The sequence below is a fragment of the Botryllus schlosseri genome, chromosome 13 (genome assembly GCF_051294905.1).
Source record: "Botryllus schlosseri isolate E-star chromosome 13, Bs_hap1, whole genome shotgun sequence".
Taxonomy (NCBI): Eukaryota; Metazoa; Chordata; class Ascidiacea; order Stolidobranchia; family Styelidae; genus Botryllus; species Botryllus schlosseri.
The window spans coordinates 13,925,632-13,949,703 of NC_137248.1; the positions used below are offsets into that span (position 1 = coordinate 13,925,632).

The 24,072-nt window shown below is 40.9% G+C and overlaps 1 protein-coding gene and 1 long non-coding RNA gene across 2 annotated transcripts in view; both read right to left on the bottom strand.

Moving 5' to 3' along the window:
* LOC145453275 (uncharacterized) overlaps positions 1–24,072 on the bottom strand; it is a 159,600-nt gene that overhangs the window by 38,925 nt on the left and 96,603 nt on the right. The gene's annotated exons all lie outside the window — the stretch shown is intronic.
* On the bottom strand, positions 16,651–22,662 carry LOC145453224 (uncharacterized). Its single transcript, XM_080331207.1, has one exon. The coding sequence runs from the start codon at positions 21,024–21,026 to the stop codon at positions 19,863–19,865; it is 1,164 nt and encodes a 387-aa protein (XP_080187333.1). The 5' UTR covers positions 21,027–22,662; the 3' UTR covers positions 16,651–19,862.

Below are 24,072 nucleotides of genomic sequence, written 5' to 3' on the forward strand. Positions count from 1 at the left end.
ACTCGTCAGGGGTAATCGTCAGCAACTAGTAGAGAATTGGAAATAGCATTGTATATCAACAATCGTATCACAAAATGTGACGTCACCAGCATGAAAGAGAGAGCGTAAGTGTCGTAACACTTACTGACCGCAGAAATCAATTGTTTTTCAAAGCGGGTGGAAATGGAGCCAATCCAAGGTAAATGGATATAAACATCTTTTATTGTTCGTTCGGTGGGCTCTGTTTGTTTTTCTGCGTTGAATTGCGTTAATTTCCTCTCTATGCCACGGCTGATGACGAGTTCAGGGTAACCGTTATCAAGTAAGATTTTTCGGATGTTGTCAAGTTCTAAACTCAGTTTGTTACCCGAACATATCATCAACGCTCTATGCACAAGAGTGCCTATGAGGTTAATTTTTCTGCGTCGAGGACTGAATGAATTCCACCGAAGGTATTGGCCTGTGAATGTCGGTTTCCTGAAGACAGACGTTTCAAATTTGTTGGTATTGCGCTTTTCGACTAAAACGTCCAGAAATGATAATTAGTTAGTGCGTTCTTTTTCAATTGTGAATTGCAAGGCCGGGTGAAGCGAGTTTAAGCGAATGAGAAATTGATCATACTCCGACTCATTCCTGGATATGACAAAAGTGTCATCTACATATCGGCGGTACAACAGTGGTTTTATGGACTCACGCTGGGAGAGAAGCTCGGCCTCATAATATCCCGCGAAAATGTTGGCCAAAATAGGTCCCAGGGGACTACCCATTGCCATGCCGTCTAATTGGCGAAACATGACCTCGTTAAAGCTAAACTCCACGGAACAGGTTGCCGCTTGTAAAAGTTCAACAAAGACTTTTCGCAGGATTGATGGTGGTGGTAACTTACCACCGTACAGCGCGTTGGCACAAATATCAATAGTCTCATGCAGCGGAACGTTCGTAAAAAGACTAGAGATATCAAATGAGCTCAGAAACACGTCTGAATTCGGCAAATCCAGGTTTCGTATTTCACTAGCGAACGTGAACGAATCGCGAACACATTCCGTGCCGTACAATTCCCGAACGGGTTCCAAAATGTCAATAAGCCATTTTGCCAGCTGATGTTGAGCAGACCCGATCATGGAAAGTATAGGTCTCACTGGGACATTGTCTTTGTGAGTTTTAGGCAGTCCTTACATGCGTGGTCTTTGCGATCCCGTTGGTCTGATGGCGCTGTATGTAAACAGAGCCCACCGAACGAACAATAAAAGATGTTTATATCCATCTACCTTGGATTGGCACCATTTCCACCCGCTTTGAAAAACAATTGATTTCTGCGGTCAGTAAGTGTTACGACACAGTCAAAACCAATGTGATTTTCACGACTACACAACTGCTCCCTTCAACACGCAAAGACGTGCTCCCTGCACTTCAACAAAGTAATGTAGTGTACGAATATAAGTGCCACTGTGATTGTGGCTACGTGGGAAGAACGTCAAAACGTCTGCAGGAACGCATAAACCAACATGTCCCCAGATTTATCAGTGAAAAGCTCACCCTTAACTCATCCGCTTAAGATTGATGCTGATCGATCAAAGGCCATTAATTCTGCCATCGGCAAACATCTGTTAGATCAGGGGTGTCAGACATACGGCCCGCGGGCCGCATCCGGCCCGCCAGACGATTTCATCCGGCCCGCAAAGCAATTCTGAGTCGATTGAAAGATTCTTACATCTTCCAGCATATTTTTAACAAATGTTGAGATATTTTGCAGGAAGTAGCCTACTTCCATGTTCATGAGCCCCATTATAACCACCCGACTGGGGTTCTGTGGTGTCACTCTAGTTACCACTAGTAACAAGTTGGTGAACCCGACATCCAATTTCAGGAAAGAAAAAAGTGCACACTATGTTCAGAGTTTTGTAGAAATATGGACCAAAAAGTAGTTATTCACCGAAGCGAAACCACCAATGCGGAACCGATATAAGCAGTTTACAAGGGAAATATATTAGTTGCACAAATATATAATTGAAATATCTATGCTCGCTCTGCTGTGTCCCTTTCGACCCAGTATATCCCCATACACGAGAGAAACCGGATTCAACCAAATTCCAGACTACGACTAAATCATAGGGAGCGTAGAATATGCCAACATATGTCGCCGTTAACGCCACTGTTTTTGCGGTTCTTAACTGTATCCAACCAGACAATCATCGTATTTTTGCCATTTCCATTGTTCACGTTTAAAGGTGTTGCAACTTGCTATGAACACCCTATGATCGGTGTATTATATACATGCTATTAAGGTATTTTAGTGAAAAGTAAGAGAACGTGGTAACATTTTGGAATCAGTTGATTGGTCCGGCCCGCGGGCGATTTGAAAGGCTTGAATCCGGCCCGCGACGCAATTTGAGTTTGACACCCCTGTGTTAGATAATCCGATTTGTGCGAATAATTATCTAGACGACCGATTTCGAATCGTTGGGCGGGGCCGTTCACAATTCCATTTGTGTGCCTTGGAGTCGACTTTTATCAAAATACACCAACCAAAACTCTGTCAACAAAAGGAGTTCGTGTACCACCTAAAAATAGTACATTTAACGCTCTCTTTCATGCTGGTGACGTCATATTTTGTGATACGATTGTTGATATACAATGTTCTTTCCAATTCTCTACTATAGTTGCTGACGATTACCCCTGACGAGTGTCAGCCGAAAATATTCGGGTTTATTTCAATATGAATATATTATTCAATTAAACTGACATATGTTTACATGAAAAAATCTTTATTTTACCAAAAGCAGGACCTATGAAGAATTCCAGTAGTTACTTCACGCATTATGATAGAAACAATTGAAATGTGTTGTAGTACAACGAAAGATACTTTGCTACATTCTGGGCTGGAAAGTGTCTGTCTTTACTAAGTAGCTTTCCAAGAATTGAGAAGGAACGTTCAACATCAGCAGTTGTTCGAAGGCAACACTGAAGTTGTGCGCACACTGCTGGTGACACACCGTGTTCCTTCATTTTGCCAATGTTGTTCACATCACAATTTTGCATCATGCGCTTCTTGATATGAGAACCAATACCCACGCAGTCTTGCTTCAGTTAGGATATTGCGGTACGTTCAGCATAACACAATGTCAATCTATTTGTTTCGTTTGGCCGTTTTTGATTCACAATGGGCAGATAATGGGCCGTCTGTAACGGTAGGCCTATAAAGTAGTCTACCTGTTGTAAAATGTCAAATGATAAGTTCACCGACAGTGCAAACATTGACGATACAAACGAAATGCAGGTGGCGATTTTTTTTTTACTTTGTGAATAATTTTGAACAAATTTTTACGAAACACACAACGCTTCGATTGAGATTACAGAATTGAGTCTAACTATATTCACAATTAGGAGATAACGTGTCGCCGAACAAGCAACGTCCCTTGAGCGCTCGCAGCGAGGTCGTCGGTAATGAAATATTTGCACAATATGATAGAGGCATGTTCAGCGAAACCTTCGTATATTGCTATGTTTAAACGCCGAATAATCCTGTTCTTGCCAAATGAGCTCAGTGGTATACGGTGGCGACCCCCAATATATGGAAGTAACATATTAATTGATTGAATTCATTCACTTACTACCTTTGAAAAAAGTTCGCGCCTCGCGAGACCGGACATGAATGCACACTGCACAGTTGCACACAGAGTTTTCATGACATAATTGTTATCAATTTGAAAGCGTGGTAATATAAGTCTTGTTTTCAACATTACCGAACTCGGTTCGCTCCTATCGGACGAATAAAAAAGGTCATCAACATTCAAGTGGCCGCGAAATGGCAGTAGGGGTCTCAGCTTTCCCGTGGCCACTTACTGGCCACAGATTTTTCTGTGGCCGGCCACGAATATCTCGTGGCCGGCCATGAAAAAGCGTTGTCTTGTGGCCGGCCACAGTGAATTTCATGGCCGGCCATACGAATTCATCGTGGCCGGCCACGAGTTCATGGCCAGTTCGTGGTTTTAACACATCTAGTTGGATCAAAATCCACCCCTTACATCCACTTTGACTATACTCCAATAGATCTTCTTCTTTTGCACTACGAACTTGCTGGCGGTCAGGTTTGTAGACGACTTCCACTATTATTGCAGGTACTTAAGTTACGTTACTGCTTTATTGAGTAGTTCGTGGATGGATTTACCATGACTTCACACATGTTTATCGTCTTTGTTCGCTATAGAAATGAATTTAATTCCCTCTGACTATTGAAAAATTGCTCTGGGGCGGTGCGATGTAAAGTAACACCGAAACATATATGCATTCCTTGAACTTCCTAGATAGTTGATATAGTAATGTGAGAGCGTGCATCGTATTGCTCGGTCATACAAACGACTTACATTAAAACTGGTGTACACAGCTTCCACACCAAGCGCTAAACGCACTGGGATTGCGTGGAGAGATGAAACCGTGGTGTAGACTCGATAGCCTTGCAGTTTCTTCGCATCGCCATCGACCAGGCCCATAGTGCTACAAACGTAGAAAATCTAACTCCCTGCCTCTCCTTCATTTTTTACATTAGGAAACCGTCATATTTTGCTTCATAAAGTTCGTTTATTCCGTTACCAATTTCACAAAATCGAAAGCAACTGAAGATATGATCGCAATCATTCATATACAAGTATAGTTAAATGCAACGTGTCGAATATATGCTTTTCACAGAACACGTCAAGGGGCCCTCCATATGATGATAAACCGAACTTCTCGGGGGCTTTGCTCCCCAGCCCCCCTCACGCTAGACGCTGTTCACCCCTACTCATTTTCTACATTGGGCTCCGTTTAATGGGTCGGCTTTTCCCGCGTAAACGCGCGAAGCGCGAAGATTTTCTATAATTCATGATTGAATCTGTCAATACGATCGGGAATTGCATATATATTGCTATCAATTTTTATCCTCTCTCCGTTCACGTAATCAGATTTACAGGCAGAGTTGAGGGAGGCGTGTTTGAAAAGGTAGGATCTCTCAATAATAATTAAACATCTCCGGGCGATAACCGTTGGCAGGAACGGAACAGCACTTCGTCAGCCCCCCCCCCCCCCAAAAAAAAACTTAAGTTGGGTCAATTGGGTCTCGGGCTCCCATAGGGTGGTAAACCTACCCCCAACCCATTGTTTGCGAAAATCTTCGATAATTCATGATAAAATCGGTCAATAAGATCGAGAATTGCATATATATTGCTATCAATATCTTGTCCTCTCTACTCACGTAATCAATTTACCGGAAGAGCTGAGTGAGGTGTCTTGGAAACTGTAGGGCCCGTTGGTATGACTCCGTGACACGGTGTTATTTTGTGACCTCCAGTCTGCTATATCAAAAAATAAAGAATCGCCCAAACGTAGGCTACTAAACTAAAAGACTGGCATATAACTTTTTTCTGCGGGATGCTATTTGTCTTGTGAGGTTCAGATTGCCAATACAGTATTTTATATATATAACGAAGTTTTGGGTCAGCATAAGGGCAGTCCTTTTCGGCCAAGGTTTTCTCGCTGCCGCTCGTTCTGGCACACTTCTTGGAGTAGCATGTTACATGGCCTAAAACTCTATATGTCTTGGTCCGTCGTGTCGCGGTAATGGCCAACGCCGATCTGCCCATTTCTATAAATCGTGCGTATTTTTTCTTGGGGAAGAGTACCCCAAAATTAAGATATTTGGCAGCTCGAAATTTGCAAAAAATACACTATGTTTTATCCTAATTCACGAAATAATTTTGGGTCCCTTCGACCTCGCCCCTCCCCCCAAATGGGGGGGGGGTTTGGGGAGCGGCAGTTACGATCCTGGATGCACTTTACACTACGATAAGTGTTTGCACTGCATTGAGATGTTGAACTATCTTTAACGATTGTAACTTGTCCGTGTCATTAAGATGGTTCCCTGAACATTGACTGGGGGAAACATTCCATTGTTCTTCGCATCAACGACCAATACACCATGACTATTATTCAATAGGAAGGCTTGGCATGGGCATATTTTATCGATCGATGCATCTATATGGATATATATATGAACAAATTATATGGGATCGGAAACGTGATCAAACTCGAATTTCTGGGAAAAAAGCTCCACATTTCATCAATAGTAGGCCTACCGGTAGTTTAGGCTACATCGTTGCCTTTTTTCTCATATGCAGCAAGTCTGCAGTGTGTCCAGTTCAAGTGCTGCATGCATATATGCATGGAAATATTCATAGATTCATCGACACAATTCTTATTGTCCAGCAATATGAGTGCTATAGCTCCATTGATGTTGAGGATAGCGAATGTCGTATGTATCGCAGTATGAAAATCAAATATGTATATTACTGTATATCACGGACTTCTCATAGACCCGATACAGAAAGGAAGAATTGTATCAGCCCAGCATTATTCAATTCACAGCTATTCAGCTATACGAAAGATAACAAAGTATGGACTTGTTTGCAACTATACATATCATGTCTATACCGTTGAAAAGAGATATCAGTTCGGGGGAAGCACCGGCCACAGCGAGCTGCTCTGTGGCCGGCCACAGAATGTTATGCGAGTTTCATAGCTTTTCTGGAACTTAGAGAGTATTTTCTACATATTATTGACTCTTTGATTCCATAATTGTTTCGTTCGGGTACTATGGTTACGGGATTTAGTACTGCGAACGAGAAAACAGGTAAAATGACCGCATATATTGACAGATCAAGTATCTCGATGAAACATACGCCTACATATGCATTCTAGGACGTATAGTTGAGTCTACTTAAGCGTAAATCGAAAAAAAATCTGCAGTGAATTAAGAATAATTTCCTGTAGAGCATTGTTTTATTGATAAATTCATCAGGGCAATTCACGAAAGATTGTAAACTGCCCCTAAATCCTTAAACTACATGATCAAATATGTATGGATAACTTCGCATCGCAGACTTATCATAAACGATTAACATGGTTGAAAATGAAGAATATTATCAGTCTCATATTATTTAATCGCAGGTATGCATATCTACACAATTAAACCAACCATACAATCGATTGCAACTGCACAATGCACATCTTACCGTAGAAAATCAATATCAGAACGGGGGAAGCACCGGCCACAGCGAGCTCCGAGCTGTTCTGTGGCCGGCCACAGAATGTCATGTGAATTTCACAGCTTTTGGGAACTTAAAGAGATTTTCTGACATGTATTTGGTATAAATTTTGCTTTCCAATCCTACACAGTTGCTGACGATTAACCGTGGCGAGTGTCAACCAAATATTCGGGTCTATTTCTACATTAAAAAAAAACATCCAAATCAACACTTACCAGTTACCAGTTCTGATACTGTCTTCATTGCTTCTAGCTTTCTATACCATTATTTCCTGTTTCATTTAGCGCGTATCCCCCTTTTTTTATATGCTCTTCACATCATTTTGTGTGGTTTTATATGATATAGAGACGCTGCCAGATCGTTTCGACCTCTTCCTTTCGTTTCATTGTATCGTTGTTCTTCAAGTATTTCGGATGAAAATGCTTATAAGCTGAGCTAAACTCTCGCTCTCATCTAGTTCTATTGATGGTATGCTCATAACAAAACATAATTGATCTCACATTTGACCACGATTGGATCACAGACAGTACTGATATTCAATATTAAGTTGGTATATTACAGCCGGCCATGAAATTTTGTTGTGGCCGGCCATGAAATTCGTTCATGGCCGGCCATGAAAACGAGTTTTCCGTGGCCGGCCAAGGAAGTTTCGTGGCCGGCCACAGCGAAATTTCATGGCCGGCCATGAAATTCTCTGTGGCCGGCCATGGGATAGCACTTTTCATGGCCGGCCACAGAAAATCTGTGGCCGGCCACAAAAAAATCCGTGGCCAGTGAGTGGCCACGGGAATGCTGAAAGTCCGTCTCCGAAATGGTTCGTAAATCTCATGTGGACCTTTGGCCGAAAAAGTTGGCCACCCCTGATACAGATGAAATTGGACATTATGTGCAATTTACTTTTCAGTTGCATAGAGGAAGAGAGTCGAAATATGCATCTTTGCGATGCAATCACAAATTGATGCAATTTTTGGAATTATACCATGATACTGTAACCGAGTAAATGCATCGTCTGGTTTCGTAAAATTGTAAAATTGTTGTACGCTGCTTCGCACTCGACGAAATTAAAAATATTTGTAGTGTAGCTTAGCTGCTTAGATCGAACAAATGATTAAGAAAGACTGCAAGTCCTAGTCCTTGAATACTTGAGTAATTGCATGTAGACCATGCATATGCTATTTCACTACTTCCTGAATTACGTTTCTGACCAATTTTATTAGTAGTCAGAGTGTGTGTGCTTGTGCTCAGTATAATGCAGGGGTGGGTAAACTACGGCCCGCGGGCAGCATGCAGCCCTCCACACCGTTCTGTGCGGCCCGCGAGTGTCTAAGGAAACTTATTAAAAATATTGATAAAATGCGTACTAAAATCGAATTAATGCAGGGACTTGGTTAAACTTTTTCTTAGTATGTCGCACCATAGTAAATCTAAGGCAGTGTTTCTCAAAGTGGGGGGCGCACCCCCATTGGAGGCGTGAAAGCATCTGAAGGGAGTCGACAAGCTGAGCTCAACTGAAATACCTTTTTCGCGCTCCGCGCGATTTACATCCCGTTTATAGTTATTGCTCTTTATTTAGTCTGAATTTCAAGTTTAAAAATCCCTCATACCCAGTCGTAACCTTCCATGCCATCAAACTATCCGTTAGGTTTTCTAGCATCCTGGTTGCGTTTTGTGATATGACGATAAGGGTGGGGGGGAAGAAACCTTTTACCATCATAAGGGGGAAGGAGTATCTTAAAACGTTCTGATGTAAATATTTCCTGTATTATTTGTTATGTTAAATTTCTGGCGCGAAAGATCGCAGATCACAGATTGCTGCTCACAGATTTAAATTTCAATCATGTTCTAAGAATCGGGACAGCCGACTTTCATCTCTATAGTTTTGACAAATTGGTTATTGAGGTCGACCAGCCGATGAAATCTCGCCACTGTTTCTGACGCGTGTATGATATCATCAAAGCAATGTTTGCATTGTTTTAAATAAGCATATATATTATCTCCTTGTCCTCGCTATATAATCAAGTACCAATATTGCGTTGTGGTTTATAATCTAATTTTATGTAGTGCGGTCCGTGAATGGATTCAGATGTTGAATGCGGCCCGCGAGCTCAACAGTTTGCCCACCCCTGGTATAGTGTGTAATGAGAAATTAGTAAGGTGCATCTCTGCATTAGTTGCTGACTCGTAAACAAGAGCTACACTTCGTTTGTTTTATCTAGATTTTAATTATACCGGATTGGAAATATGTCATGTCTGAATGATTTATACATATTAGGATATTAGAGAGTCCATGTTATAAAAACTTTCAAAATATGACAAAGGTAGGATTTTTAGAAATGCATTCTTTCATGTTAATTGCATAGTGAATAATTCGAGCTGTGCCACAATGAAAAAAAATTGCATGCCATCGTTAATCATATGTTTGCATATGTTTGATGGTTATTTGATAGTCATTTAAACGTCACTGTGGCATATAATTTTCGAATAAATTGGTAATACTGTTGGAGTTGGAGTAGGAGTTGGAATCGGAGTCGGAGTCGGTATATTGAAAATGCGTGGAGTCGGTATAATGAAAATCTCAGGAGTCGGGGTCGGAGTAGGAGTTGGACTCGGTGGTGAAATTTGCCGACTCCATAGTCCTTCCTATATACAGGTTGGCTCGGTTTGCGAGGACAGAACTATTCGGCGCCTGGACATATCAATGTCGAATGCTTCGGACAGCATGCTTGCAGCTGGTATCTTTGACGGATCTCAAATTCGAATACGGGTGAAAGATTCCAATTTCATATTATAAAATGAGCTCACTGGATGGAATTCTTTTTAGTTCCTAGGACGTCGTAAATAAAAAGTTTTGGGAGATCACAAAGCATCAACTACAAATAGTGGGCCCTAAAATTGCTATCTGCAAATTTGGAGCAAACACAAGGACTAAAAAGTCCACTTCCTGTTCAGTCAACCTGATATATTTCGTGATCATATTGGTGATTAGAGTGAAGATTAAGAGGAAAGGTTCAACTAAGACATCAAAACAACAAAAAGAAAGATATCAGGGTAGATGAGAGGAACATATTGTGGCAGACTATTGCTGGAACCTTTCCAGAGACTGTGCTGAATTGGTTACAAGCGAAAATCGTACAAGAAGCAATTTTTAGTCAAGGCGAAATGTTAATATAATTTTCCAATTGATCGTTTTGAATAAACAATAGGCGGTTGACATGACACTGATTGAATTAATGCAACGTTATTCGAGTATTTAGATACATACTTGCAGTTTATTTATGTACATGATATCCGTGAAAGTCTCCAACTATGATAAATCGAATACCCCTAAATATAATGAATAATGATATTGCTGTGTTGTGATTTAAAACAGTATTTCGTTTGTAAAAATAACAAGTAGATTCAATTTTCGAACTTTTTAATACGACTGAGCTGTTTTTTCATCTAGCCCAGGGGTGTCAAAATCAAATTCTGTCGCGGGCCTGATTCAAGCTTTAAAATCGCTCGCGGGCAGGACCAGTCAATGACTGCATGATGTTATCACATACCCTCGCTTTTCACTTTGAACTACGTACCTACCTCCTACAGGCTACATACGATGTCTAAGCGACATTTCTGTTATTTCACATAAGTGTTGAATTGTTGATACTATGCTTTATATGCTCGAAAAGTTGCAAGCCTAAAGAAAACCAAATGGTCATTCACCAATTTATAAAAGCACATTCGTCATTTGGGTGTCTTTCAATACCACCTAAAACCCCTAATCAAAGTATAATTGAAAGCATCGGCGTTTTACTAGGATGAATGAATACAATTTAATGGTTGTTACCGAATATCGCGAATGACTTGAAATGACAAGATTACAATAATATTTGATTGGAGGAAAAATTCCGATGATTATAATGAACCACAGGCGAGATTCCTCGAGCATCCTATCGATACATGAGCCGAGTTCACTACATATAATGAAGGATAATCTAATTCCACTGAAAACATAAAATATTTTCCATAAGTCACAATTTACTTGCGAGAAGATTATAGGAGTGCTGAAAAGCGAATAATATGATAACATAATATCACAATGCATTGTGAAAAATACGATCGCAAACTTCGTTTAGATTTCGTGAATAACACACGAGGAACCCAGAAAATGAGCGATAAAGCGGGTAAATATTATCTAAACTTTAATTGCGACCCAACAAACTCTTCAACGTTCGGTTCAGGGTGATATCCATTCCCATTCAAATACCTCCGCACACATTAATTGTTGAATGCGCGACTATTATCGCGAACTTTTCGTCATTTGCAGTGACTATTCGCCAGATACATTTTCATCTGCCCAAGACATACACACAATGTAATAAAATACGATATGCAAGAGAGACAATGCGATGTAATGACCAGATAGGAGAATGCTGAACGACCATTTGCGGTCATTTACACTTGCACCCACCTCGACCTATTGCCCGACGTCACAGTCATCTTCGAGGTTAATCTTTCTTCGTCGCTATTTCTTGCTCTTTTCTTTCTTATTTTGTTCATCGGGTCTTCATACTGGGCTTTTTGTCGCCGTAAAAACAGCGACGCTGGGGACGAGAAGCTCTGAATAACCTTTGATGACGGGAATCGAACCCGGACTGCCTGCGTAGATGGCGGCGACGCATATCACTACGCCAGGGGTCGGCAAACTTTTGCTAGTCGCGGGACAAATTTCGGGTGTACAACTTTTTGGCGGGCCGGAATTTTTCTTAGTACTATATTTTACGCTCACTTCGGTATATTATCATACATTGCTGCAATCTCAATCATAACAATCAGAAGACACATGTATTTACACTTCAACAACACAGAATAATTGTGACAATCGACGCAGCTTGCTTTGTGAAAGGTTTTCAACTTCTGGTAACAAGTCAGATGAAACAAGAATCAGACCCTATTCAAAATGGCCGTCAGAAATACGTGATCTTAGCTTGCACTTCGTGAATTTCATTGCTTAAAACTATTGTTCACATGCGTACGTGCTTCCAAAAATCGATGCAATTTCTTTTGCATCGCTGGTCAAGCTGGGATAAAGACCAATTTCAGGAACGTACTCTTTGTCAAAGTCATGCAGCGATACGTTCTTTGTATGAAATTTGTCAGTGAATTCAACTGCATCGCATTTCAGAAAGGCCTATTTGAGATTTTCAGGCAATGGTATTGGCGTCCACATTAAACAGAGTACTGAATAGTCAGAATTAATTTTGTAGAGAAGGAATGTCGGAAAAGCGGTTGAATATTCAGTAGTTAAATTTCGTATTACAGTTACAAATGTAGTGTTGGTACTAGGTTTTCTCTCCTCCAGTATAGGAAAGTTAGCATAATTTTCTTCGTACTGTTGACATTTCCAGAGTCACAGATTTGTATTGAATGCGCCTCAACATCTCATGTATTTAGTTGTTTTCCCCCTGAAGTTGCAGATTCAATTTGTTCAGATGTGACGTTAAATGTACCAGGAAAGCAAGATGAGATACCCATTTTCGATTACAAGATTATGAGTCGGCGATATTTGTGTTTTCGAGGAAAGTTGCTATTTCATTTCTCAGTTCATACACTACTGTAAGCATAGCTGCTCGACTTAATGAGCTAACATGACAGATATAGGCCTACATGACATCGCCATATTGATTCTCTGCTTCTAGTAATATCTGGCGTAACTGATTCAGTTAATGCAGGGGTGGGCGAACTTTTGAGCTCGCGGGCCGCATTCAACACCTGAATCCATTCGCGGGCCGTACTATATAAAATTGGGATTATGAAACACAATATTGTAGGGTTACCATACGTCCTCTTTTTTTAGTTTTTTGAAAGTGTACTCGGAGGACGCCCCTTTGTCCTTTTTATCGAAAATCTAGGTCATACTAATAGCAAAATGCGACTGATATGTCGTAAATCAGCACCGAAGTGTCGCTATGGCGGGTATATCGGGAGCTGGGCGGAAAGTTGACCCATTTTTTAAGTCAACCAACCACAAAGTGGGAAAGATTTACCGTTTTTTGAGAATTTTTCTCGGTTTTGCAAGTCTGAAAATCTGAAAAAGCGTTCTCTTCTCCGATTTCCAAAATATGGTAACCCTACAATATTGGTATTCCGAGTTGGTATTTCTATATGAGGCGCATCTTTGTGGGGTTCTGATGGCGAAGAAGGAAGGTAAATTGAACCGAGCGCAGCGCGAAGAAAATTTCAAGATTAATAAAACTCTTTCATGAAATCAGGATTCAATTCGTAAATTCAAATTGTATGTCGACGGCCGCCAACACATACTAATTGAATTGCGTGTCCACGGCCGCACAAATTTCCTTCTACGGCCGCAGGTTGGCCACCCCTGTTTTACGCATACAGAGAACGAATCTACCTAATACACCCGCGAATCGTTTTCTCCGAACGCAGCACTAAAATTAATAAATGTTGCTGGAGTCGCCGATCTAAAATCACACTCGTGATCCGAATTATATCAATCCCGTTTAGGATTTCTGTGATGTTTAGCAGTTCAAACCTTTCAAAATGCGTTGGTCTTGAGGTCGGGCTGTCGCGCCAGATATTATACATGAAAAATTACATGGGAAGTATTTACCTTGGAATTGACATGGTAAAATATATTAAGAACAAATTTAATTAAGTCCCTGTAGATTTCTAGTACGCATTTTATCAATATTTTTAATAAGTTTCGTGAGACTCTGGCGGGCCGCACCAAACGGTGTTGCGGGCCGCATGCGGCCCGCGGGCCGTGGTTTGCCCACACCTGAGTTAATGAGACAAAAATCATATTAACAGTTTTCACCATTGTGGCCAAAACACTATTCAGGTTTTTTGTCTTGGCACACAATGTCTTCTGGAAAATTAAACTATAGATAGGCTAACTAACATATGGAGGCAAGTTATCCATAATTGAACAGTTTGAGATTCTGTCATTGCGTCTGAGATGTTCCAAGCGTTTTTGAAGCAAAGGAAGAACACCTTTATGTCACACCCCGTTGAGTGGTAAACCCTTTAAAAAGTATGGAACACTTTCGGTTGCGAGATACACCCGATAGTTAAGCACTGATCCAGTCTAGCAGAGATGAGCGGATTTGAAATTTCTATGTCCTAATCCAATCCAAATCCGACAAAATTTCACAAATCCTGTTTTTTCAAAACCTTATCCTAATCCATGCTCATCTCTGCAGTCTAGTCTATCTCCATCTCCTACTTCAACCACCTTCGTTTTATGGCGTAACAATAGACTAATACGATGTAGGCTACTATTATATCGTACAAATGCCGCATTTTTTTCATGCAGTGCTGCACTGCAGATTGAGACTCATTATGAAACGGCGGGCCGTATTCTTGTGATAACTAATTATTATGTCGCGGGCCGGACGATTTCGCTTGGCGGGCCGGATTCGGCCCGCGGGCCGTAGGTTGCCGACCCTTGCACTACGCTATCCCCCCTATTCTGCTCAAAGAATATTCATCACACCCGATCTATTTCTTCATACAATCGATATTCACGTACTTCACGTAACCTCTCTCTCTCCGCATTAAAATTGGGCTTAGAATCAGGGCTTTGGAGCCGGAGCCGGAGCCCGGAGCCGGAGCCCTGGAGCCGCGCATTTTTACCGGAGCTGGAGCCGGAGCTGGAGCTCTACATAAAATTCAGCCGGAGCCGGAGCTGGAGCCAGTTATTTGAGGGGTAGCTCTGGCTCCGACGTATTTCATAAGATGCAACAACCATATCTGCTGAGTTCACATAATTCAACAGCAGGCCTTCGCGAAATTAAGAATATTTTCCTCTTTGGCGCTATCTTTTCCGACTAACCATGCTCCTTGGGATTTAACAGCAGAGCAGTCATATGTTCAATGCTCAATTTTCATGTATGAGTGCCGAACCTCGGTGTGCTCAATATGCCTGTGAATATTGTGGTATTCGGCATACCCGCAATTTCATCATCAGCACAACCTTGTTGGCCAATTGTGCGGTTCGAAAATAATGATCACTATGTATTACGCGAAATGAAAAAGAGGCTAAAAACGTGATTTCGTTGCACATGTCGATATGACGAGCACGAGACAAAAAATTCCATCTCATTGTTGCTATGAATCGGATGAGCAAATACTCGTTCTTTCGTGATAGTTCTTTAATCGGCCCGCGAAATTGGACAGTGTTGTATGCAATTATGCATGCGAATTGGAATTCATTGCTGCGCATGATCGTTATTCATTCCAGTGAGGATTTTCGAGCGTAAATAGGGGATGGCAGAAGAGTAGCCCAAAATGCCGTTACACTCAGCAAACAATCGTCGCGGTGCGAGCTACTCAATGCGATGTAAGGACCCTATGGTATTTTGCGTTACAGACAAATTACTGATTTGATACGCGATTTCCAATTTGCAATCATCTGTTTCTTAAATTCATTCTTGATGTCTGCTTGATACTCTAGTACAGTGGTTCTCAACCTTTTTGTCTTCGCGGACCCCTTTCGGAACGTCACGGACCCCGCGGACCCCCACCAAGTTTTACTTCAAATCGTGCAATCGTCATCTCTGATTTGTGCAATAGGCCTAAACAAGCAGGAATGGGCGACATAATATGATACTGCAAACTACCTACTAAAAGACGGACCTACGGGGCTCGTTCACTTTCGGACTAAAAACACATTTTCTCCGTAAGACTGTAGTCAGTTTGGTCCGAAAGTGAACGAGCCCCGTCCTGGTCCGGTTTCGTCAAATTCCGATTTGATTATTAGGCTTCAAGTACTTCGGATATGCGACTATCTTACCCGTCAATCTATTCGATACACACTGACATAGGTCCGTTTTTTCATAACTGAAAGTAATTGAACTACTGTGGTGCAATTACTTGAAAGTTGGGATGTAGATGAAGCCATACGAGCAAGTCTAGTATAGCTAGCATCGGATTATCTATCGAACATTCGTATTATTTGATTATGTGAGTGGCGGCAATAAAATTCAATTTTGCTTTCAGATCTACGATGATCGCAGTGGAATTTATAACTCCAACACTTTTCGTGTGCACCTTATCAAGAGTTAACGGCGCAGGAATGATTGCTAAATGTAGATCTGCTTCCCATCTGTCTCTGTCTCTAAAATTGACCAATCCTTATTTATGCCGGCAGGAGTAGTTTTTATACAATCTAAAATTGTCCATTAATATATAGGCTACCGCTAATTGTCCTTGTATATTATAATTTGATTTTCTGTCGTGTCTTTATTATGATTACCGGTACAGCTGATTTGCCTAGCGTTCCGTTTTATTATTGCATTGTTATGCCACACTTTGCCAATTTGGCTTTCGTTTGGATCTCTTTCCATAATCTAATCATGCTTCATATTGTGCCGAATAGGCACACGAAAATTCTTCGAGTTACTAAATTCTACTGCAATGAATCTATTCTGAAAGCAATATTAGTATTTTGTCGACTATCTGTGCTTTTACTGCAAATCGTGTTAATAATGACGGATTTTGCCCAACGTTAGGACATTTTCTAAAGCGACCTTATGATTCAAATTTCATAAAGATCGATTGATTCTTTCGATTCAAAAGCATGGGTGTATGACTGATTTTCCAATACGAGGGGAGGGGTGGGGTGCAGTGTAGTCTATCCCCTTACGCATGGCTGGACAATGCAAAATCATCAGATTATATATACCTGTCCTAATTTTTCACAAATACAGTCTTCAATTTGAAAAGTTCAATTTCTCGGCTTTTCAGTTTGCGCAAATATGGCTCAGCTGCGGAGAGAAATTATCGTATCAAAAGACCTTCAATCTCGATCAAACTTGCCTCCAAACCAGACGTAGGCGTGTTTTACGTGGTAGAATCATAGAATTCGGAGTAAGACTGTTAATTTGCTAGTAAATATTTTTTTTTTTTATGAAATCTGATGGTCCTATGGACATTTCATGAAGCAATATTTGGAGTGTACAAGAACTCCTTGAAGAAACAGGCTTTCCAGCGTACCAGCCAAGAATACCAGACAAGAATTCCCTCATTTTTGTCCAATGAATTATTCTGAGAAACCAAAATTGACGTATCATAGAAAGAATAGTACATTGAAGTCATACACGAAATTGTGAGAAGCTTGATTGTCACTATAGTAGGTTGACTTGTGACGCTCGTTACCACGCAAAAGAACTCTCAGTAACTCAGTGAGTGAATCCGAGCGGTGTATAACGTATCCGACAAGATTATGATAAATGCTCTAAGCACCGCCGAGATCTCACCCCTTAGAGACGTTACAAATGCATGGTCTTCATAGTCGCCCTTTACAAAGTTGCCCGAAATGGCGAGGAAGTTGCCTTAGAGCTAGAAGCGCATATGATATACAGCGCAAAGTATGCATGTCAATCGGGCAACATCTCGAGAAAGTGACCGGCCAACATTCGGCCAAATGATTACTGTAGGCATAGTGATAAATAGTCACAAAATGACTTTTCTTGAAAATAGGATCATACTATTCTTGTAGAGCTCGGGTTGACTTCTATTATTTCAAATCGAATTCTGCAACTGCATTTCTTGAAATATATGTGGTGGTGTCTTGACAATTTGCGCCTTCGATTAGATATGAACGAATGCCGAAAATCCATTTGCACAAATATATGTGGTGGCGAATGTATTAATAGCACATAACGCTTCCGACGACGCATATGGGTATAATCGCAACAAATATGGCACCAAAATTGACAAACGCATTTTTTAATGAATGTATACCGTCAAGCCTGGTCTTGTCTATCCAGCATTCTATCTTGAAGTTATCATGGAAGAAAGGCTATGTATATCACAGAAGAGAAACGATTTTCGTAAACATTTCGAAGTCGCCGTGATTGACCTTACTCATCCAGCTTTTTTTCCACAATTCCCAACAAAACATTTCTAAACAGCAAAATGTTTGTATCAGTAGGCTATTGGCAATGAGTCTGCACAGTGTAGGATATTTCATCTCAGATGGCCATTCTGTTCATGTGAGCTCTGTAGTTTTACTAGTAATGAAGCGAAACTGCCTCGTGATTTTCTGAATTTAAAACAAAATTGATTTATCAATTATTTTGAGGCTTCGCGGACCCCCTGAAAATGCTTCGCGGACCCCCGGTTGAGAACCGCTGCTCTAGTATTCCCGGATTATCGCGCATGGTGACTTGTAAATGTGCAATGTGCATACTGCATAGTTTAATTCGTTATGGGCATGGCGCAATGTGCATGGCACAGTGTTTAATTCGATTATTCGATCCGTTAAAACGGTAAAATATTATATTCCGATAAACTTGATCGACACCGGATTGATTGGTAACGAGTGCACCAATACCGAACGTCAAACCCTTGGTTATTTGGTACAAATCGAATTTCTATTGATCAGGTCGTGATATCCGCCCATATAGCTCAACAGTTACTATACAGTTACAGTTGAATAATAATCGCAAATTTAAACATTGAATTGAGCTGTATGGCTTAATGTTAACGATTACATGTACATGCAGTGCCAGTGTTAAAACGCCGTATCAGAATTTTAATGCTGTACACATCAATGGCATGATGTAAAATGCGTTTTAGTGCAACTATGATGTTATCGACAATTGACAAGTATTCATTATGACGCCACAAGCCGACACGGCGGCACCTATATGTCTTCGTTGCTGCATCCGATGTTACTGACGGCTGGCAGACTCTAGATTACTATAGATATCTAACATGCGGTTAAATTTGTAATCTATATAGACCAGGGGGTGGCAAGGTTTTCGGCTAAAGGGCCACACGACATTGACGAACGAGTGCGCTGCCCACTAGCTGCGCAAGGCGCGTAAAATTTTCAAAGTTCATATTATTATTACTTGGGCATATTGCGGATCGACTATATACCACCCGCTGGGCTCAGCTTGCAAGGACAGGACTATTCGGCATCTGGACATATCGATATCGAAGATTTCCGCTAATAGGCTATAGGCTACCACAATCATTTTGTGCCGACATTTCATCGTCGACGATCTTTCTGCGAGCGAAAATGCGAATAGACTTTCTCTCGTAATTGCGAATATAGTTTCATTTTCAGGAGGGGTAGGCTAAAAAGCAAGAAATCGTGTGAGAATTAAACACGCGAAGCGTGAAGAATAATTTTACTACTTTACTAAAAGTGTGACTGGACCCTGGATCTGGCAATGCGTCGTAACTGATATTTTAGTCATCAACATCCCAAGTGTCGCGGCCAAACTAATCATGTTTTTGGTTGGCCTTGCAAGTTTACAATCTGAACAATTCAATTTCGATCATATAACAGGATTTCGATAATATAATGGGAAATTAGCTCGCGGGCTGCTCAAACACTTCTCGCGGACCACATCATATGGCCCAGAGGCCGCGGGTTGCCCACCCCTGATGTAGACAAGACACCTTCGATAGTTTTCAGAGTCGGAGCCGGAGCTGGAGCCGGGGCAGGGGTAATAATGCGGCTCCGGAGCTGGAGCTGGAGCTATTGTATGATAGAAGAAATCTCCGGAGCCGGAGCTAGAGCAATGCAAATTTACGGCTGCTCCAAAGCCCTGCTTAGAATAGTCCCCCTTACGCAAGGGTTCGCGACTAATCCAAGAGGCATATTGTCTGGCGTCGTAATTGATCTTCACTTTGGCTGAATGCTTGAATGTCCGCAGATCTCGCAGCGAACATTTCAAAGTTAATGTCAAATGGAACCTTCACTTGGATGTATGTCATCGTTCTTCTTTCGCAGCGGTGTGAAATGTAATATGTATTTTCAAATCTTTCTTAGCTTAGTTTACATTTCTATCCCTTAATGTCAGTATGAATCTTCATGTGTGCATTCATGTTAAATTTGAGAATAAACCGCTTCCCACAAACCTCGCAAACAAAATCCTTCATACCTAAATGCATTCGCATGTGCGATTCCAAGAGGGATTTAAGGTGGAATCCCATCCCGCATATCGCGCATAGATGTGGTTTGTCGTCGATGTGCAGCATGAAATGATTCTTCAGTAAAGGCTTCGTGCGGAAGCGCTTCCCGCAGATCTCGCACGCTAATTTCTTCACAGCAAAATGAATAAGACGATGAGATTTTAAATTCCCTCCGGTACTAAGTGCCTTATTACAAATATCGCACCGATATTGTCTGAAGTCGAAATGAATTTCCATGTGCGATTTTACTCCAGACTTTTGACGAAACTCCTTCCCGCACACTTCACATCCATATTTCTTCAGGGCAATATGGGTTTCCATATGCTGTCTCATGGACTTGGTCGTAGTCGCTTTTCCACAAATTTCGCACAGAAATGTTTTTTCGACGCCAGTATGAAAACGCAGGTGCGCTTTTAGACTGCGTTTGTGGTAGTATTCTCTCTGGCACATTGTACATGGATATAGTTTCAAGGTGCCGTGAATCTCTGCATGTTCTGCAAGGTGATATCGACAACGATACTTCTTTCCGCATGCATCGCATACATATTCTTTGGCATTAAAATGCGTTTTCATGTGTTCTTTGGCCGCGGAGCTGCGCATAAAACCTTTGTCGCAAATCTGGCATGCGATGTTCTTTACACCAGAATACTTTTGTAGATGAAGTTCGTAATGTCTTTTAAGCTGGCAATTACGGAGAAAAGTTTTTCCGCATACATCACATCGATATTCTTTGAGGCCTGCATGGATTAGCATATGATTTTTCATAACCCAATTGTAAGCAAATGCTTTGCCGCAAATTTCGCAAACAATTTTCTTCACGCCAGAATGAAATAACAGATGAATATTTAAAGACTCTTTCTGGTGAAACTCTTTCCCGCATATTTCACATAAATGTTTTGTAACACCTACATGAATTTTCATGTGCCTTTTCATCGTAGCATCGTTATTAAATTCCCTTCCGCAAATTTCGCAAGACCTGTTTGTGCCGTCGTTATGACATTGCGATTTCTCGGCGACTTTACGTTTTCTCACCATCGTCGTAAGGTTGTTATTCAAAATCTTGTAATGGTTACGGTACAGCAGCAAGTTTACGTAAGTGCAGGCTATATACGGACTATCACGACTATCATAAAATTCTAAACAAAGAATAAAACATATCAAGTATCATACCCAATAGTATTAGTTACCAACGTAGGAAAGGCAAACGCTGTAGTATTAGACACCACTAATTTGCTATATTACACAATATACTAACCCTAGAATAACTTGAAGGACCACTGTTCTTTAGCAGAGCCATAATTTGTAATACAATTATACGTTAAGGTCGAAGCTTCACGCTGTTGAAAACATGTATATCCTGGGGTGTAGCAGCTCTCTGTACCTTCCGCACATATAAGTTTCAGGCTTTGACGGTGAGCGAGAGCGTATTTATGACTGCTCGTCGACACTACCTACTTACTTGAGTATATTTAAAAAATAGGAAATTACTTCTACTTCTAATTGAGTAGCGTTCTTGACTCCTTTGAACACCTCTGAATTTTATAGCTCCGCAGAGGCAGAGTAGGTAAACCCCGATAAAACTACAAATGCCATTTGCGTCCCGCGTTGCGAAATTCTCATAAGATTCTCATAGAATCTTTTATAATGCTTTTTACAAATATAAAGATCCTTTGTGGGCCATAAACCAATCCGCGGAACGTTGGAGTATGTTCAACAACTTGTTATAAGATCATGATAGGACATTTTGAGAAGTCAAGCTCCGCTCCGAAATTCAGTAAAGTATGCAATATGTTGATAAGATGACCCAGATAAGAATACCGCGGAGGTAACGCGGCATGTAGAGTTCCGGTAAGTCGCAAAGGCCCATCCTCTCATCATAAATTGGTAGCAGTGATGGCGAGACTTATCAATAAAATTCGAGTCGGACAACAAACACTCAACATTAATACCTGGAGGGAAATTCCACGTACCGCGAAAATGTTTCACGTCCCTTATAACTTCAGTTAAGAATACCTTGCTATAGATCAATCGGCCTCGAAATATGCAGCCTCAAAAGCGGGACTTCTCAGCGCAAGCAAGCAAATATAGAAAGCTCAGCAATAGAAAGTGAAGGAAGTGTAGCCTACATAAATAGCATCTGCAAACCTGCCCTATTTACCACTACAGGTAATTTATTACCAGTCGTCGTATTCATTATGAGATGTGATGACACATTCGCATACCCCTTTACAAATATCAATATATTCACAAAAGTATAGCTATCGCTCAAACCACAACTGTTCTCATAATTACAATTCGACGCCACACTGTATCCACCCTATTCGGCGAATGGGTCGACGAGTATATAACGGCACAGCATAGATTACCTTTTGCGTGCTCAGCCGATCGTGGTCAATTATAACAATGAAGGCGCGTGGCAGAAGTCAATAAAACATTATTAGGGCCTAAGTAATCATTTTTGCCGTGATTTTGCGATTCTATTAAGAAAGATATCATGCTATCAGAAATGCGAGGAATCGCAAAATGGATGAATAGATGCGAAACTTGGAGTCATATCCGATTGTTGTCATGCAACGGAGATACCGTGATCAAAGATATCGCAGACATCAAAGCTAGAGTTACTCGAAATTGTCGGACTTTCAAGGAGTCGTGCTTTGCCGTCCGCTCCCCGTGTTTTACACCTTAAAATCATATCCCAGCTACTTTTTCTGTTACTCGTCCCTTACACCTGTCTGCGTTTTAAGCCGAAAAAATATTGGTTGAAATGCGGGATTCCCATATAATTTGAGTGCCGCTATTTTACCTAGTCAGGTAAATGTCATAAATACTGGAATTTATGTCGCTGGTGTGGGGTGCTACCAAACAATGAAGCGTTTCGAATGTATTTATCTCTAATGACAACTGAAAATAATAAAGCATCAGGGTGCCGACTGCCCAGACCTGTTCCATGTTTCAGCCATATTGCAAAACATAATTTTAAAAGATCTCCAACATCTAAAATATAAAAAGACCGATTTAATTCACCGATACTGAAGTGTATCATATCAAATAATGATTACACAGAGCAACAAAAAATATTTTTTTCGATAATCATGATATGTGAGATCGATATAGGGGTATACCAGGAGCGCAGAGTTCGAAAATGGCATTGCTTTAGCCGAATTGGCACTATTTTTCGGAATATTGCCTCCACCTATATATGCCATGAAAAATAGTATGTTTGTGGGTAATAAAGGTTAACTCGCGCTTGAGGAGGTGAATATGGGCATAGATTGGTTTATATCATCTCCCATCTAGTACTACCATGTGCATTGTAGTATATACACTAATAATGCAATAGTTAGATTTATCAGAAAGAGTCCAATGACACTTATCTCATCACCGATGATTAGTGGGCTCAATTTTACCACGCTTTCCTACGCTTTTTAATATTCGATACTGTCCCCTGCTATCATTTTTTCGAAATTTCAATTCATGGGTATTTTAAGTATGTTAGAAATGAGTGATACAGCTAGACGAAATTTTCGTAATGACCTAAATTTTGGTTGCTACATATGATACAAGAATACGTTGAAAATGAAGCGATTCAATATGTGAAATATCACCAAATGTACTTACTTGCTTTTTATGACGTTGGGAGATCAAGATAAACGCCGGGCACCGCAAACGGTCCGTCAGCATTAGGCTGAAACTTCGCGCTTACTTAAGATCAGCTAAACAACAAAGGTCTTGACTTGTGTTGAGGCGACAAACAAAGAAATTATGGGGTTAACGTGGAAGTGATGTTCACGAACGTTCTTGGAGCAAGGATAAGCATGACCATAAAAGTTCAGTATCAGCGCTTCCCCAAAAACGGGAAATATGAGTGAGGAACGAGGTGGAAGGTTTCTCCAATAAATCAAATAAATGGAAGATAAATGTCAAGATAGTTGGGCTGCTCACATTATGACTGACTACTGCCAGATGCCTGTTGCGTATCTGTCCCCATGAAAATGGTACAGGAAGACTCTCCTACAGATGACTTCAAGCTAATTTGAGTTAATAACAGGAGTTGCATATATTAACTTCACTACTGCACATC